We start from the raw sequence: 14,290 nt of genomic DNA, 5'->3' as shown, positions 1-14,290 counted from the left end.
CTTCGAGCGAGCCCATCCGAGGCGGCCGGTCTGGTCCGGAGGGCCCGGGTAAGCCTTCCCTCCGCCCGGCTTCCCGCGCAGGCCTCTGAGGGAACCGGGGGGAGGGGACAGCGCCTCCCGCGCCGAGCCCGGTGCGAAGCGCGGTGCCATCTGCTGCGCGCGGCCCGCCAGGCGGCGCCGGCGTCTCCCTGGTAACGGCGCTGGCGGCGCGGGGGCGGGCGGGTCGCGCGGGGCCAATCGGCGCGCTGCAAGATGGCGGCCGCGGGAAGTGCGGCGCGGTGAGGCGGGCGGGCGGCGCAGGGCCGCGGCGGGGCTGTAGCGGGTCGTTCCGCCTCCCGCCGAGCCCCGCATGGAGCCCGGCGGCAGCCCGCTGGACCCCGGCTTCTCGCCTCAGGGCACGCCCCGCCTGATCGTGGAGGACTCGCAGCCCCAGAGCGCGGGCGCCGGGGAGGACGCGGAGCAGGCCTGCCTGGGCGTGCTGGCCCGCCGGCTGCCGGCCCGCCGGAGCCCGAGCCCCGTGTTGGTGAGCGCCCGGCGCGGGGGCGGCGCGGCCCGGTCCGGCCCCGGCCCTGACGCGGGTCTCTACGTGTGTTTTGCAGGAGATCGTCTGCGGCGCCGCCGGCAGCCGGGCGCCCGCGGGTGGCGGGGCGGCCCGGGAGCGACCCGCAGGTAAGGGCTGGGCGCGGGGCCGCGGGGAGCCCGGGGGGGGAGCCGCGTGGGCCGCGGCCGCGCTGACGGCGCTGTGTTGCAGGCCCGATGGAGGGCCCTGCCCGCCCGCCCGCCGCCGCGCCGCAGGGCCGCCTCGCTGAGGAGATGCCACCGCCCGGCGGGGAGAGCAGGTGCGTGGGCTACCAGCCCCCGGCAAGTGCCGGCTCCCGGCCGCCTCCCCCGGTAACCGGGGGGTCTGGAGATGGGCCCGGGGCCGGGAGGGCTGGGGAGCGCCCGGGCCGGTGCTGCGGCTGCGGAGCGGCTCCTGGGGGGGCTGCGGGAAGCCCCGGGGCGGTGCGAGCGGATCTGTGTGTTGCAGCGCCCTTGGGAAGGCCGAGGAAGGAGGTGAAGGTGATGCCGAGGACTGTGCTGCGGCGCCATGTGCAGAAGGTAACTGCTGTGCTCCACGTCTCTCCTTGGGCTGTGGATCTGACCAGCCATCTGTGCTGCTTTTCAGTTCAGCTGCCCCGCTTGTCTTACGAGTGGTGGGTGTGCTGGCGAGAATGGGTCAGAAATCGGCCTTTTTTTCCCCAAGTTGAGCTATGCTTTGATGTTTGGAAAAAAAAAAAAAGGTGACTTTTACATCATCGTTAACAAGGATCTCGGAGGCAGGAAATGGCTTAGAAGAGGCATGGCTGCTTTGTGACCGTTAGGAGATGGAGCTTTGTTATGGCAGAGCAAAGAACTCCTGGCATAATGGCTGTTGTCATGAAAGGACTTTCAGGCACGGGCTGTGTATTATCAGGGTTGTTTTCTCATCACAGAATCCAAATCTGCCGCAGTACCTAATGGCATTACGTAAGACCTTGCTGATTAACACCAGTTTCTGAGTTAATGGCCAGTGTCCCTCTTCCATTACTGTATTTTTAATCAGCACAGCTGAGGTCGGAGTCTGTCAGTTTCTCCAGAGTTTCAGCGATAGCCTAAATACTTGTTACAGAGTGTATCTTTTGCCCTTGTAATGTGGTAGATGGCTCTTTGATTTTATTTTTTCTATATATATTAGTTATGAATGTTTGGTGTTAGATACAGGCATGTCACAGCTGCAGTTTGGAGCTCTAGAGCTCTCACAGAGCCAGGACTTTGAGAGTGACTTCATACCTAATGAAGGAGATGCTAGGCATCACTTTCACCCTGGAGCTGCTGTCCCTTCTTCCAGACTTGTGAAGAATGATACTAAAGATGGTATGTGAAAATTACATTAGATGTCCTTTTGTTGCTCTTTCAATTCTCTCTGGTTTCTTTAAGTTATAGATGTTACATTTCTTTGACAGGAAATACAATGTTAGTACTTTTCAAAAATGAGCTCACAGCTAGCTTATTGGTAGTTGAAAAGAATTTTCCTTCTCTTGCCTTTGGGCTAGTTCGTTTGTTTTCTCGTAGCTCTCCAAGTGCTGTCCTTGATTCTTGCACCTCTTTTTCCTGCTTTGTTTTCAGAATATTCAGATAACCTGGTACTGAAAAACTTATTGTGTCCTTTGTTGTTGTTGCTGTTGCTATCATTGATAGTTCAAAATTTTTTTTCTTCCATACAAAGCTTGACTTGATATTTGTATAATTTACAGAACTACACTTTCTTCTTTGTGTATTAGTCCAGGTGACCCATGTAACAAGTTTGGTGTTTTTTCCGCCCCCCCCCCCCCCCCCCCCCCCCCCCCCCCCCGCCCCGCTCTCTCTTGCTAGAACTGCATGGGGACAGCACAGAAACTGTCTCCAGCACAGAAGCACATGCTGCCTTGGAAGGCCAGCCAAAGACATCTGAAAGGTATAAACAGTCCACGTTCTTTGTAGGTCTCTTGCTGACATTCTGGAAGTTGATTGATGTCTTTTTTACTAGATTTTTAGAGACAGGAGGGTTCAGGCTTCAAGTCGAAAGAGGAAAGTGAAGGGAAAGATGAAGTACTGATGAGACCTTTTTGCAGCAGTGCTGACTAAGGAGTGCTTTCACCATTCCTAGCTGAGAAAAGAGGTGGTGTCAAATTCTTACACATATAGATAACAATAGGTTGTTTTTAAGGGAGAGTGGACTGGATAATAAAATATACTAATAGTTGTCTTAAACAACTGGAATATAGTGAAAGTAGTAATTCAGTTTAGATCACAGAAGTTATTTCAAGATAGCTTAATCACTGTAGCGTGGGCTTTGGCCTAGCAGGAGAAATCTAGAGGCTAAGTGGTGCCTATTTCAGGATGCTTTTGAGTATTTGTTACTGTAAGCTGCTTTATCATTTTAGTTATTTTTAAATGTGAACTTCAGTTTGTTGAAAACTATATATCATTTATGCCAGATAGAATAATACTGAGCTCCATATTCTGCCACAAAATAATATTAAAAAGGAGGTGAAACAAAATTCCTAGAATCCATGTTGAATAGAAGTCAGTAGAACAATCTGCATTCTATTTAAGTATCACTTGTATTGTTAGAAAACTTACAAAACAATTCTGAGAATGTAACTTGTCAAGAATGAACGTGTTATTTTGTCAGGAGGGAGAGTTGGTGTTGCTTTTTTTTTTTTTTTTTTTTTCTCTCTCTCCCCCATTTCTTTCTCCATGCCTCCCCGCTTTCTTTCTCTGGTATACACAAATGAATACCTTTCATCTGTTTTGATAAATTTTCTTTACAATGTTGCAGTATTAATGCATACTTCGAATTTTTCATGTCAGTGACTATGTCTTGCTTTTCCAGAACACTACAGGAAGCAGAAGAGCATACCAGGAAACCGGTGCCTGTCTGTGACCCCACTAAAACCGAGAAATCCCTTGATTCTGGTCACAAGGAGTCAGATATCTTGTCAACTCAGGAAGAGATGTTTCCTGAGAATAATGCAACAGGTAACAATAGACAAGCAGAGCCAAAATGTCCATCCCAGAGATCATCATGAGCATTATCCTTACTTGACCTTTTTAGGCATGTAGTGTTTTAGGGTGCAGAGTGCTGTGAGTATTTTTCATGTAATTTCTGCTTGAACTTGAGAGCACTTTGGATATTAAAGTGTCTTTCACTATACTCTGTGTCAATGTCTAAATGTCATTTTGTGTTAGAACAATTACACTGGATTGTTAAATACATGTAATTTTCTTTCTTTCTGTGCCCCTTGAAGAACAAAGCCAAAAAAAACCCCTTTTACACTCTTCTGAAACTGGCAATAATAATACTTACCCTTTGTAGTGACACACAGTCTAAAGTGTGGATAAGAAGTGTAGGCAGATATTATCGACTTTGTTATGCTGGGTAACTCTGGCAAAACATTCCACCTTACTCCTCTGAGTTGGCCTTCCTGCTTAGGATAGGGACAGGATCCTGCAATCAAAATCTTCATACCACAATTTTGATCAGTCTGATTGTCATCTAGGTTAATGTTCCTTCCCTGTAAGAGATGAGATTACATGGAATAGGATCAGGAGAGAGGTCATCACTGTGTCTTGCTAGGAGGATGTCTATGTCTGGTTTTGGTGTCCACAACTGAAAGGCTAATAAATAGGAAAGTTCTTAACAATTTTAGTAGTGAAAGACCTAGAAAATAAAGCTTTGAAAGGCAACTTTTTCACAGTTTATAAAACATAAGTTAAATGAAGTCTCACTTGATGTGGGTTTTTTTTGTTTAGTTTTAGTTTGTGCACAACTGTATCTATACCAGATTGATCTTGTGCATGAACCCTCTGTATCCAGAAGGTTCAGTAACAGCCTCCAACTCACGCTGGGTCAGTGGTCAGTCCAAGGTGTCTTTTCTTCTGAGAACCTGGTCTGTGTTGGCGTTCTAGTGCTGGATCAAATATGCTGATACTGGAGCCACTGGGGATTTTTCTTTTAGAATTCCCAAGTAGGAAGACCTGTGCAGTCTGGCCTGATAAAACCCATTCTTTTTCATCTTAACTATATTAACGCTCACATTTCACATACTGAACTTTCACATGCAGTCCTTCTCCGATACTGTTTGAAAATCGGCTAGTCCTTGCCTACCTGAGAAGTAACTGTGCAGTAGTGTGAATATAATTCCTCAGAATTTTCAGATTAACTTGCTTATTGGCCAAATTTCTAATCTTATTTCCTTTCCTCCCTCTGCTGTAGAGAGTGGCTGTCCAGTAACCAGTGTGGAAGAGGGGAATTCTCTGGCGTGCACCCCTGCCCGCAGTCTGCAACTCCTGCAGCTCTCTGGACAGGGATCCCTTGTACAGGAGAGTCAGTCCACGTAAGCAGAAAAATCCCCACACTATTGCAATAGCTTAATTGCAGTAGTGCATTTCCACCACTCTCTTCTTTATTCAAAGACTTGTGCTTGATTTTAAGCATCAATGTTTTAATTTTGTGCTGTAAGAGGATAGCATGGCTTTATTTTGCGATGAAATGGACTGGTAATGCCCATGTGGTTAATGGCCGTTTCTCACACCTCTGGCTAGTGAACACCTGACACTCTCCTCAACTTACTGTGACAAGCTGGAGCTACATTAGGGGTGTAGTTAATGCATTTTCTAGTGATGTATGGTTGTCTCTTCCATGTTCCCTTTTCTTGGTCTGCAGTGTCTCTTCAGGCCTAGTCAGTCCTCCTCCTGTTGCCGTTGAATCCAGCGTTCTTGTTCCTAGCAGTCCTACTGAACAGGAGCAAACGAAAGGTAAAATTTTCTGCGTACTTGTCTGTGGTTGTGTTTCTGTGCTCTGTGGTTTAGTCTGAACATGCAGCCTTTTCAAAACTTGCTAAAATTGAAGAGTAGAACAGGATTGAGAACACTGAAAGAGGTAGATGAAGGGAGATCTGTGTTTGTGACTCAGAGGCTAATGTGTTGTCACTGTTTCCTGCATAGCTATTGTAATAAAATAAATACTGTTGGCTTGTCTCACCTTCACTTTGAAAGATGATGGGAGATACTTCATATGGGATACAGATTGCTGCCTGCAATTTTCCTTCTTTCTTGGGGACAAGCCATTCTTGCTACAGGCAGATACCTGTATTAAGTATATACTGTTAGGGCACTAGAAAAGACAGAGGAGGACTGCGTCATAACAGTTATTTTATCTTAACTTGGATGATTTGCACAGTCTTTTAAAAAGCTTTCTTGTATGTTATATGTCTGCATTCTAGAATGCCATGCCAAAAGAGGGATTGTTCTGTATGATACCTTGGTTCTTAAATATTTTCTCTAAGCAACCATTATCAGTCCACACAGACTTTTAGTATGATACAAGATCACAATTCCTTTCTGTGAGATTCCTGTGACAGAATGTGAAATACTTTTTAAAACAGATATTTTGTTTGTTGTGATCTGAATTCAGTTGCATTTTAATAAAGATAGCAAAAGAAAAAAAAACAACCTCAGAGAAATGCTTTTTATAAACTTCAGGTACCTTTTCCTAACTGTAGAAACTCTAGGCCCATAGCAAAATAGTTATATGAATTCTTAACAAAACACTTTCTTCCCCCCTTAAATTTAAGGATATGGATGTTTTTGTTGATTTCTCACCACACACACACACACCCCCCCCAAAAAAAAAAAAAAAAAGTTGATGTGGAGAGAAGATTTTAGATTCACCCATTAAAGTATGAGAAAGTTGCATACACCACTGAGGACAAATCTTTTAACAGAATGTTGGAAACTAGGTAAACACAAGAATTTGCTAGTAATGTATTTTCTGCTCTTTCAAACCAGATGAACAGATGGATGTATCTATCCTTGCAGAAGAAAGAGACCTGATGCAGAAGCAGAGGGGAGATAAGCTGGTGGAGATGACCATCCCATGTATCCCACCAGGACCTCTTGTCCTGCCACAGGCTTCAACTCCAGTGTCCCAGAGTGCCCCAGCCTTTCCTGGATCTCCACCTATACCATCACAACCAGAGTTCTCTCATGTAAGGGTTCATGTTGATATTTTTTTTGTATGGTGTTTGCAGAAGATGCGTGTTTGAGTCAGCTTCTGTGTTGAGATTGCCAGCTAAGCTGGTTCTCATGAGCTTCCATGTTCTCACCAGTCACAGTTATATATTGATCATACTGTGTGGCGGTTTATCCTGCAGGGAAAATACGGAACAGTTTAAGAGGGCATAGTGAGTTACTGAAGGTAGAATTTTTTGCCTTTTAATCTATGCTGGAAACCCTTTTTTGTGTCTTCCCCCCCATCCCGTTTTGAAAGAGAGAAAGCTTTCTGATGCAAAGCTGGGTGTCCTGCATTTCAAAACTGCATCATAAATGCAGGCTTTTATCAGGATAGACCTTAACATCATTTGTCATGGAGAAAGTGAAGCCGTTTTGTAATAAAGCATTTGTATTCTCCTGCAAGGCTAGAATTCATTTACTGCATTTTTCAGGTTGCTTATTCTTGTTATTGGTTGTTTTCTTTGTGCTTTTTGATTCTGGAACTTAGTAGTGTTCACAGGGATATAACAGAGTTGGTGGCTTTATAGCTTATTATTACAAATTTCGTCAACTTAAGGCAGAAAATAAAGGTTGTACTGGAAACTGCAGTAGTCAAAGCAGGGATTCTCCTTAGCTGAAAGTGGATTTTGTACTGATACAATATATTCCTCCAGAGAATCTTTCCAGAACTCTCAGTTTTTTGACTAAAAATAGCTACTAATTTGCCATGCTTGACCTGTACTTCATAATTTGGTGGTGTGAAAGGTGTACCAGGGGTTGTGTGTGACTTTGCCACAGAGGTACTAAAAAGTAATTCATGGTGATAATTTTCCTCATCAAGAATGGGGCAGTGATGACTCATAGAAATAGAAGGGGGGAAACTGTTTGTGTTGTTTTGTTTATTTTTTTAATCTGATAGTTTTTTGCTGAGCTTGCTCTCCTTCATAATCACATGTAATGTTCTAGGAATAATAAATAAAACAGTCCTACTCAGGATGCTCTGATGCTTCATGTCCCACTTTTTTCATTTTAGGATATCTTTATTCCGACTCAGAGCCAAGAGAAGAAGCGTGAAGAAGAAAAAAATGCTGCTTTAACCCATTTGTGCTTAAGAGGAAATCCCTCTGGACCCACAGATGCTTTGTCAGAAACATCTACAGGTGACTCTGTGTCAAAGTCTAATGATTCCTGTAAGCTGATGCTTTCTGCAAGTGAGTGTAGCCAGCCCACAAATACAGAGGTCAGTTTGGGCTCTCTGAACATGGGCCAAGATAGCGAAACCACGCAGGTGGAGGCGATTTCTGAATGCAAGACCTCAGACTTGAGACTCTGTCCTGTGGAGAATGACAACATAAACCCGAGGCTGAATGCAGGTGATCAAGCCCTCTCTGAAAACTGTGAAAAAGCGAAAAAGGAGGATTTACAGACTGCAGGAGAGCCTGTAATGCAGTTGGCTAGTGCAGATGTAGCAGGAGATGGGTCATTAGCTCCTACAGCTCATCAAGAGAGAGAGTGTATTTCTGGAAGTCAGGCTGCTACAGGTCAGTCTGGTCTGCCTGAGATTTTGTCATATGCTCAGCGTAAAGAAGCACAGTCTGAGGATTGTCCGTTGGAAGAGATTTCCAAAGCTGAGGCAGTTCCTGAGACTCAATGTGAAGAACGAGAAGAAAAACAGCAAGTGAAAGAGAAGCAAATAGATGAAGATGTGTCCCTTGTTAACATAACGCTTTCTCAGAAGTTTATTCTTGAAAGGGAAGTACAGTGTCATGAAGATATGGAAGTGGAATTTGCTGATGGTTCTTGTAAAAACAGCGAAAGTTCATCTGAGCAGGCCCAAGAATTAGAAGAGATTAGACCAGAAAGCCAGGGAAAAGAGGCTTCAAAAGTCAGTACTTTTGGCACTGGAGAGGCAAAGAGCGTGGATAAACTGTCCTTTAAGGCTGCTTTGGAAAACATGCCAAAGCTCAATAAAGTTTTATCTAAGCCTTCTGTAGGGGAGTTACTGGAACAGCACAACAACTTGTTTCCGAAGTTAGAGTCTGATGTTCCATCGGAAGTGGCGTTGTGTGCCAAGAAACATCCAGGTTGTTTGGAATTAGGACAGATAACAGGGAGTCGGCCACCACCTCAAGAGAAAGGGGCTGATGTGCTGGTGACTCAGCAGGAGAATCAGGTACCAAAAAATACGGAGGATACTGTTATGACAAGGAATCTGGAGCAGGAAGAGCAGATGCAGGCTCAGGAGAAGGCAGCTGCTAAATCCCCCAGTCCTTCCAGTGGTAAGTGAATTTAGGTTAGTAGTTCACAGGGGTATATTTTGAATAATGTCAAGGACAGCTGTGTACAATGCTCAGTGTTTTCAGGGAGCACTGATCTCAGATGTGTTAAACAGTGTCTCTTCAAAGCAGCGCTACAATTCACTGTGTTATATGCATAACATGCCTTTACTTTTTTCCCCCTTTGTCACACTGCTGCAGGCAAGAATGATAAGGTAATCCTTGTTCCTAACTCTCTCTCACAGTTTTATGGCGGAAACACAGAGCAACTTTGAAAACTCAGAATTTTGTGACCTTGGCAGCGCTCGGGGATTTTTGTAACTTCCCCTGCCAAAGCAGCAACAGCAGTGTCCTTGAAAGGGAAAGGATGTGTGGTAGTCTGCACTTTACCTCTTGTAGGTCTCCTTACTTTTTTTCCCTTCTGAAAGGTGAATTTTCTTTGTGGGTGTATATAGAGTGGCTTTGCGCCAGAAATTAATACAGCTAACACAAACTAACCTTGAGGTTATTTTAAAGTAGAATGGCTTTTCACTCACGCGTAAGCTGTGGCTTGGCAGGTATTGTCATGGTGCATTGCAATCCCTTTAGCATGCTGCTGTGTTGCAAGAAATGTGGGATGCTATACCTGAGTTTTATGGCGCTTTTGCCTTGTAGTTGGCTTAATTTTTAAATGTAAGAGTTCTGTACTCCTCAAATGAAAACGTAATAGAAAACAAAGTTTTACTAGAGTTTTGTATTGAATTGTACACGTTTTTGAGATCTAAGTCACCTTTCATTAAACTGCAGGATCAGAGAGGAGGTTTTCCCCCTCTTGTGATGATGGTAGGTGACTTCCAGTCTCCCAGAGTTGGTGATTGTGAAAGCTGAGGGCCTGAAAACAGATGTCAGTAGGTGGTGGTTGTCTTTACATTGCCTGAACAGACTGGTAGATCAGTAGGGGTTTATTTAACTCTTTTCCCCTGATTTGCTAGGTAGATTATGCTCTGTGAATTGTCTTAAATCTTTCAGTTGGAGTACAGTTGGAAGATCAATAGAATTGTGCGGTGCTATGAGAATTAAATGAGATGTGTAGCAGGGAAGATGTTTGTGAACCATCTGATAGATTCAGATTGACCAGTCCTTACAAGTGGAATGTGTAAAGCTGTGGGCTAGATAGAGCTTCTCTTACCACTCAGAAGTCATGGCATTGTTACATAGCCCTGTCGTCTGTTCTGCAGAGCTTTGTTCAAGTGATGTTTTCTACTTTTTCCTTTTGAGAAATTAGTGTAAGATATAAAGCTTAAAAGACATTTCCTAACACTCAGCCTTCTTTTTCCTTTTATGTACTCAGGTGATAACCAGTCTGAATAATTTTCTATTCTTTGTCAGTGAGGGACATCTCCCTTACTTTCTCTGCCAGTTTACGTTTGCGTTTTTTTTCAAGATCTGTATGTGTCTTTAAAAATTCTTCAGAACTTCTCTCATCAATCTTATGAGTCCAATATTTCTTGCTACTGTTTTCTGAACCACTTAATTTTCCCAATTACAAACTGATCCTTACTGCTGTTTATGGCAGCTTTTGCTGTTTCTTCCTGAAAGCCTTTTGAGCTCATTCTTATATGGTTCCCTCCCCTCTTCTTCAGTTCTTGTGACCTTGAACCATGCTGACTTCTGGAACATGTGATCCTGTTTGGAAAGATCAAAATGGCAGATTTCAAAAAAAGGAGCAAGATGAAGAGCTTTCTTCTTTATGTTTGAACAGAAGTAGGTGAGATGACTTTGAAGAGCTAGATGGAGACTTGGATGAGAAGGGATTGAGTGTAATACTTATGTGTGTTTTTAATACCAAATTTGCTGACGAGTTTGAGAAAGATAACCATTTAATAGTGTGGGACTGGCTGGTGAGAAGAAACTTGGGATACTAGAAAACAGGATGAAGGTAGTATCTTACGTTGTAAGATAAGAATGACAGATAAATATTGATACCTGTAGGAGGTAGTTACAGCAGGGTGTGGAAAAGAGATTTGAATGCTTATGCAGATCATCAGTTTTGGAGAGACTTCCAGCAAAAGATAATAGCAGTTTTCAAGCTAGACTTTGCTATAAGTATCTGTTGACCTATTTTAAAATGAAATAAAGCTCAAATTATTTTCAAGGGGTATAGATCCTTGTGGCCACAGCTTTAACATCACTGACATCTGAGAACAACTGCAGTTGTTACTTTATTTTGAGCTAAGTATATGTTTAGTCATGTAAAAACTGCCTGCTTTTGGGGTTCTGATATCTTCTTTGTTTAGATCTAGAGAACTCCACTTTCCCAATAACAGTCATATGAATTAATCTGTATTGTTGAGCACTGCTTCATATACAAGCTATCACAGCAGTTTAATTGGTGTGACTTTTGCACCCGTTCTTCTGAACGCGGTAGGACTGGTCAGATGTTTGGGAGCTTTTTTGGTTTTGCATTCTTTAACATCCCATAACTAGTGACCATCGCTTTCTTTCAGAATGTTAGAGCAAACTGCTTTGTTGTTGAGCATAAAAGTAGAGCATTTCAGCTGGCCAGAAATGCAGTGATTTTTTAAAATTTAGTGCATTCTCTGAGGGTGGAGTCTTTGTTGGCTTGGGGAACTGGTGCTAAGCAAGTAACATGCTGGAGGCAGTTTGGTGGGTTGTTTAGTCAATCCAGTAGTGTCAATTTCATATTTAAGTTCTTAATTTGTGGTGTTTAGGTGTGTCTTAGCAATATCCTTAACAACTTAGCAAGCAAAGTTTGGAGGCCGCCTCTAATCATATTTAGGGAGAGCTTTGAATATTGTTTGTAAGTGGTACAATTGAATCATGCTGTATTTTTCAAATAAGAAAAACAAACAAAAAAAAGCTTCAATGACGGATTTTGGAGACTGCACACAAAATCTGAATCACCAGGGTCTGAGGGCCAAGAAGACAAGCTGCTTTGTTAGTGTTAGATTATTCTGTTGTCGTTTAATGGGTTGGAGTTTTTTGTTGTTGGGGTGGGTTTTTTCAGTCTTTTCCCGTTCAGTGGCTTGTAGTAGGTCATTGTGCCTTTGTGATAACGCTGACCTAAAGACTGAAGATCGTGGTCTTTGAGAATTGAGGTACTACAACAGCCAGAGGAACAGTTACACTGCATCAATCTAGCTTGGTGTACAAGTTCCCCCAAATTGAAGAGCAGATGCATATGGATGAATATAAGAGCACAGATGCAGTGGGGAGACACTTCTGAAGAAAAGTATGGTTTAGGAACACGCTGAGTCTGCAGTGATGCCTTTGAGTTTTGATATTTTGGATAGGTGTGTTTTTCTCCCCCACCATGGAATTTCTGTGGGTGTTTTTTTCGAACCTCGGTATAAATTTTTAGATTTCAAAGCTTCCTGCAGTAAGAAGTTTGACCACTTAAATTATATGCTGGGAAAAAAAACCAACTGTATTTCACCAGGTGTTAGCATCATGTGATGCCCCCTGATTCTGAAAACTTTAAAGCCTGAGAACTTAAATTGTATGTAGAAACTTGCACATGGCAAAAATGAAGGAACTTGATGCTAGTATCAGAAAATCTGTTTCCCTTCTATTAAGACTATCGGGGAAGTGCAAAGATTGCAGAACTCAAATGTTACTTCACATGAAGTTGAATTATAAGTTTTAGATACAGTATTCTTAATTTCCTTTAACTGAAAGAAGAAAAAAAGCTTTGTTACGTAGAAAATAATGCTTTAAGGGGATCTAGTCAAAATACTGTTCAGGAAGTTCAAATGTGTTCTGATCCCATTGCATTTTATGGTCTCAAATTAACTTTTCTTTGAACAAGTCCAGGGCATTTGATGTGTTGGGACTGCGTGTTTCTTAAGATAATTTGGCATAGTAGAGAACAGTATTGGTCTTTGAACTTAAGAACAGTATAAATTTTATTAAATAAAATAATATGCTTGTCAGTACACTGCTGAAATTATGATAAAATAAAGATGAGTGGCTGCAGTTACGTAAGTTGAAAGTTAGGTTCCACTTCAGTGTGGCCTTTCACAGAGCTCACAATCCAAAGCTTCCTTTTTTAAGAAAGTGTGAACAAAACGGTGTTTATCTTCAAGTAACATTTCCCTTGTTATATTGTACTTGAAATGTTTTTTTCCTAGATAAATCTAAATGCAACTTAAACACATCACACTTGGCGGGATTTACTTTCAAAAGAGAACAACTGGAGGAAATTAACTTGGAAATTGGTGCTGCTGGTTGTGTGGTATGCATTTGTATTACGCTAAAGGGCTGATCGGTTTTAGGAGAGAGTTCATACTTCTAAGATGCTCTGCCTGCTGTCTTCAGACTCGTGAAGCATGGTGGGAAAGTCTGTAGAGCAATATTTGTTCTCTTATCATCACTCAGGCCTGAAGGTGAGAGGAGCTTTAGAGCATGCTTCTTTAAAGCAGCTTTGTTCTCATTATAGTTATTTCCAACAGGAGTCTAATCCCTTATACGCTTCATGATGTGTTGATATCAGTAAGCACAAACTTTGGGTGAGGTCTAGAAGGATCTTGGAGAAGAGTCCAAGAAGCAGGAGTAGAAACTGGATGGTGAGGTTTGAGGGGTGTCTTTTGGGTTTTTAAGTTGCCTTGAACAAGTTACTTTACTAGAAAATGCTCAAGGGCTAGAACATGATAGAATATAGGGATACAGAAAAGAAATCTACTCACTGAAGTCTGTTTCTAGGACTCCGTGGAATTTGTAGCTGTTTTGGTTGTCTGTGAAATCTTTTCTGTGTATGGTACAATTTTGTACGTACAAAATCTTATTTGGGATGGTATCTTTGTACTGACAATAAAAAAATAAACAGATCAGCAGTGCAGTAAGTATAGTTATGATAAAGTTTAAGCATACCAGGTGAAATAAAAGGTTAATGTTTTTATTGAAATAATGAAGAGTTGTGTTGTAAAAGCTCTTAAACCTTTTTAACCTTGCCTCAGGCCTGGCTAGAGCGATGATTCTTAATCTGAAAGACTTCTGGAAGTAGAGTTGTTTCTTATGTTCTAATGGGCTCCTTTTGATATATCACAGCTAGATATTAATTGCCAATGGAGAAAGATGTATGTACTCAAGCTTTTGTCCAGTCTATTCGATAGTTGTGCTAGTGAGTTAAGAACAGAGCTAAGAAAGGGGCTTTTTGAAAGAGAAAGCAAAAGATCTTAAATAGAAGGCATGGGGTTCTTTGGGGTGGTGGTTTTGGGTTTTTTCCCCTCCGTTCTGTATACACAGAAAATAGTGGCCGTCCAGTACTGCTGGCCTTCTGTGTGGGTCCTCATGTGGATGTGCCACATCCCTTGAGAGGTGATGGGCAGGAGAGAACTAGAGCAGAGGGAGCTGCGCTTCAGCTGCTCAGGAGCTGCCTGCTGGCCATCCATGCGGTAGCAGTGTGCAAGAAACATCACAGTAGGCAGGAAAGGTGGTGAGACTTACCTTTTCATCTAGAA

At 42.9% G+C, this 14,290-nt stretch overlaps 1 protein-coding gene across 1 annotated transcript in view; it reads left to right on the top strand.

The window, feature by feature from the left end:
* Positions 1–234: 234 nt before the first annotated feature.
* TP53BP1 (tumor protein p53 binding protein 1) overlaps positions 235–14,290 on the top strand; it is a 29,939-nt gene continuing 15,883 nt past the window's right edge. The window contains 12 exon segments of the mRNA XM_055715948.1: positions 235–523; positions 600–716; positions 719–740; positions 743–839; positions 1,028–1,098; positions 1,735–1,893; positions 2,392–2,473; positions 3,395–3,540; positions 4,778–4,898; positions 5,228–5,319; positions 6,352–6,551; positions 7,589–8,834. Of these exon segments, the coding sequence (XP_055571923.1) occupies positions 350–523; positions 600–716; positions 719–740; positions 743–839; positions 1,028–1,098; positions 1,735–1,893; positions 2,392–2,473; positions 3,395–3,540; positions 4,778–4,898; positions 5,228–5,319; positions 6,352–6,551; positions 7,589–8,834 (2,527 nt within the window). The 5' untranslated portion in view covers positions 235–349.

The sequence above is a fragment of the Falco cherrug genome, chromosome 7, assembly GCF_023634085.1.
Source record: "Falco cherrug isolate bFalChe1 chromosome 7, bFalChe1.pri, whole genome shotgun sequence".
In the NCBI taxonomy this organism is placed as follows: Eukaryota; Metazoa; Chordata; class Aves; order Falconiformes; family Falconidae; genus Falco; species Falco cherrug.
The sequence above is the reverse complement of the archived record's forward strand: the minus strand, read 5'-3'. Positions and strand labels throughout refer to the sequence as shown.